This window comes from Sinocyclocheilus anshuiensis, unplaced genomic scaffold, assembly GCF_001515605.1.
Source record: "Sinocyclocheilus anshuiensis isolate Anshui unplaced genomic scaffold, SAMN03320099.WGS_v1.1 scaffold270, whole genome shotgun sequence".
NCBI classification, from domain to species: domain Eukaryota; kingdom Metazoa; phylum Chordata; class Actinopteri; order Cypriniformes; family Cyprinidae; genus Sinocyclocheilus; species Sinocyclocheilus anshuiensis.
This window is the reverse complement of record NW_015546041.1, coordinates 194,418-198,108: the sequence shown is the minus strand read 5'-3', so window position 1 is coordinate 198,108 and position 3,691 is coordinate 194,418. Positions and strand designations below refer to the sequence as shown.

Here is a 3,691-nt window from a genome sequence, read left to right as displayed (position 1 = left end):
GATAAAATTTGCAGAATTTAAAGGCAGTGAACGTTAACACCATGTTTCCTAATGATATCTCCCAAGGGTAACATGCACTGGGTGAAAAGAAACGGTCCTAGTACTGAGCCTTGTGGTACTCCATACTGAACTTGTCATCGATATGATACCTTTAAGGTGTAGAAATAAGAGACAGACCTTGTAATTGAATGGTAACATACAATTGTAATTTTATTCATTTAAAAATGTTGTTATTCCTGAATTTTAAACCATCCGTTTACTGCAATAGACATGTTTTAATTATGTGTTTAATACATTCATCCCCCTTCTACAGGCTTTATCAAAAATTTCACTGCAGGAGGTGTGTTTTAGTGAATGACATATTCACTCCTGAGGGCAAGCCATGAGCTGAGGAGCCACTCTGAAGCATGAATTTCTCTAGCGGCAGGTATTTATTATGCATGAAGGACTTTAAATGTCTTTTAAGTTCGGTCATTTGGCTGAAACTTCTCCCGCATGGAGCGCAGTGATACGGCTTCACTTCACTGTGAACGAGCTCATGCTTTTTCAGGCTTTCTAGCAAATTAAAACCTTTCCCACACTGAGGACAGATGAATGCCTTCTGATTAGAGTGAGTTTTTAAGTGAGTCTGAAAGTTTCCGCTGATTGCAAAAGTTTTCCCGCACTGCTGGCATGTAAAAGGCTTCTCTTGAGTGTGAACTCTCATGTGACCTGTAAGGCCTCCTTTTTGTCGAAAACTCCTCTCACACTGATTGCACTTGAACGGCTTCTCTCCAGTGTGGATTCTTATGTGTTCTGTAAGGCTTGCTCTTTGTTTAAACCCATTTCCACAGTACTTGCATGTGAAAGGTCTCTCTCCAGTGTGAATTCTCATGTGATCCTTCAGGCTTCCCTTACATGTGAAACTCCTTCCACACTGACCGCAGGTGCACGACTTTCTAGCTCCAGTTCTCTGAGTTCTTTTTTGTGACACATTCTTTTTAGAAGATTTTTCATGCAGTTCTTCACTTTCCTCTTCAGCGTCACTCAGTTCTTCACTTTCTTCTTCAAGTTCACTCTGTTCTTCGGTTTCCTCTTCCACTTCCATCAGGTCTGAAAGGAACAAATGAAATGTACTTTTTCAAAAAAACAATCAATTAAATTGACAAGAAAAGTGAAATAAGAAATAAAAGTGACCCCTATTTAATATCAATTTTATATCATCATGTATATGCTAAAGGCTCATTTTATCACAACTCTAATACTTATTATTATCCTTATTATAATATTTCCTGGGTTTTGTCTCCACAACATGAAAATAGTGCAAAATACTGACGCCTATGGAGAGTCTCCATAAACCATAAAAACAAACCTGTGTGTGTGTGTGTGCGTGCGTGCGTGCGTGTGTGAGTGTGTTGGATGGCTGTGGGAGTGGCTGACTGAAGATCTGGGTCTTTGTGAATGCAAACAGTCCGAGGCTGCGCATTATGATAGAGATCAACGCAGTGTTTGCTTAAACAAATACAACACTGGACTATAAAAGACAGTTATATGTGCGTATAAAATCTATTGTTACATTACTGTTTTTTTTACTCGGTATTGTACTGTGAGATATATTCATTTATTATTTATTTATCGAACTTATTTATGTAATTAGTTTATTCTTATATTTACCATTTATTTATTTTTATATTTCGTACACTTCTTTTAACATTTGTGGCTGGTCTTGTGATGTCAACAAGACAGTGACCGACAGGAGTGCGACTGAGTCTTGACTTAAACTCAAACAATGACCAAAAGAAGAAGAGGCAAAGGAGTCTGTTTGTTTCAGGAGTTGGACACATCCATCCATAAATTATGAAAAGTCAAACATTTGATTTACAGTGCATTGATTTATATTTATCTTATATTCACTTCACAGCAGCTTCGTTGACTCGATTGTTCAGTGTTTTGTTTAATGCATTGTCTGCATCCACTGGAATGGGTTACAAAATAAGAAAAAGGTTTGCCCTTATTTATTTATTTTTCTTCAAAACTCACAGTTGTAGTGACAATCACTCCAAATGTGTTAAAGACCTTCTCACAACAACAATCGCACAACACCTGGGAGTCAGACTGAACACAGCACATCCTGAACATTTGCAGTCATTAACAAAGCAGGAGCTCCCGGTGCTCCTCTGGTCTCCATGTTAATGAAGCCCAATGTGTGAGATGATTCTCGCTGATCCATTGACATTCATGATGAGCATTTCACCCCAAATACAGCAGAAAATAGATGGTTTGGACAGTTTACATTAGAGCCTGAGTGAAGTAGTCCGCTAGAGCAAACTTCATACTCACTAGTTTTTACATTTTTTTTAATTGACCATTTGTAAAACTATGCATCATGCATCATTTACACTGAGGCTCTATTTTAAGATCTAGCATGCAGTTGCTTGTTGAAAACAATCATCACATTGTATCATTATTTTAAAGTCAGTCCTGCATGTAAGAGAGAGACAGTCAGTCACGTTTCTGACATAGTTTCAGCAATGCAAACACTTCAAGCAGTCATATGTGTCAATCTGATGATTTATGACTATATATACAGTATATATATATATATATATATATATATATATATATATATATGTCAATCATGAATCACATGTCATTAGGGTCCCGCCACTCCTGATTGACATGACAGCAGCTGACAGCCCTGTACTGGACAGATGTGAATTTACGACTGTATTTATGACTTCTCATGCCTGTCAGGATAGGTTTATAGTGTTCTCCTTCCACTCTAGTCATCTCCATCTGCTTCTAAATAAGAATAAATGTAAATGTGTTTGAGGATGAAAGACATGTCCATGTAACACCTGTAAATGGCTCAGTTCTGCGTGATCTATTGGTTAAATGTTAATAAACCAAAGCATTTATTCACCACACAGTCTACAGTGTTCTGAATAAGAATAAAGGTGTTGTGTCTGGACCTGTTCTTTCTAGAGCAGCTGTATGTGTGAATGACAACACCTCAGTAACTGTATGGCAAGCCGTTTAGACTTTTATTCCTTCACAGGATAAAAATTCTTGATATCAACAATTAAGTTTTCTATAGTTAAAATGCTAATTCTTGATATCGGGAATTGGATTTCAACTAGTAAAAAATATAATTCTTGATATCTGTAATTGTATTTTCACTAGTTAGGCTGCCATTCAATTGTTGATATCAAGAATTGATTTCTTACTAGTTAAAATTCCAATTGCACATATCAGAAATAAAATTATTACTAGTAAAAGCCTTTATTTTTTATATCAATAATTACATTGTTACTAGTAAAAAAGTGAATTCCTGATATCAAGAATTCATTTGTCACTAGTTGAAATGTTAATTCTTGATATCTGTAAATGTATTTTAACATGTTGCATTTGTCAATTCTGATATCTAGAAATGTATTCCTGATATCAATAATTAGGAGAGTAATTTCTGATCGCTAAAATGACTTAGTTATCAGTATTATCACGGTATTGTTCAAATGTGCTGGAGATGTTAAAAAAGTAACGACACATAAATCACTTCAAGTTTTATATTTAAAAATAAAGAAACAACAAATAAATGACTTTTTGTTTGCATAATCACTAAAACAATAACATTACCAACAACTTGACTGACAACAGTTTAATAGCATGTTGAAATATCTAATGTAAATGTTCAAATAAAGCTTTGAAAAAG

General features: G+C 35.4%; 1 protein-coding gene across 1 annotated transcript; it reads right to left on the bottom strand.

Moving 5' to 3' along the window:
- Positions 1 to 240: 240 nt before the first annotated feature.
- LOC107698928 (gastrula zinc finger protein XlCGF49.1-like) lies at positions 241 to 1,087 on the bottom strand. The gene has a single exon (XM_016500070.1). It carries the CDS (start codon positions 1,085 to 1,087, stop codon positions 329 to 331), a length of 759 nt encoding a protein of 252 aa, XP_016355556.1. The 3' UTR covers positions 241 to 328.
- Between the last annotated feature and the right edge of the window lie 2,604 nt (positions 1,088 to 3,691).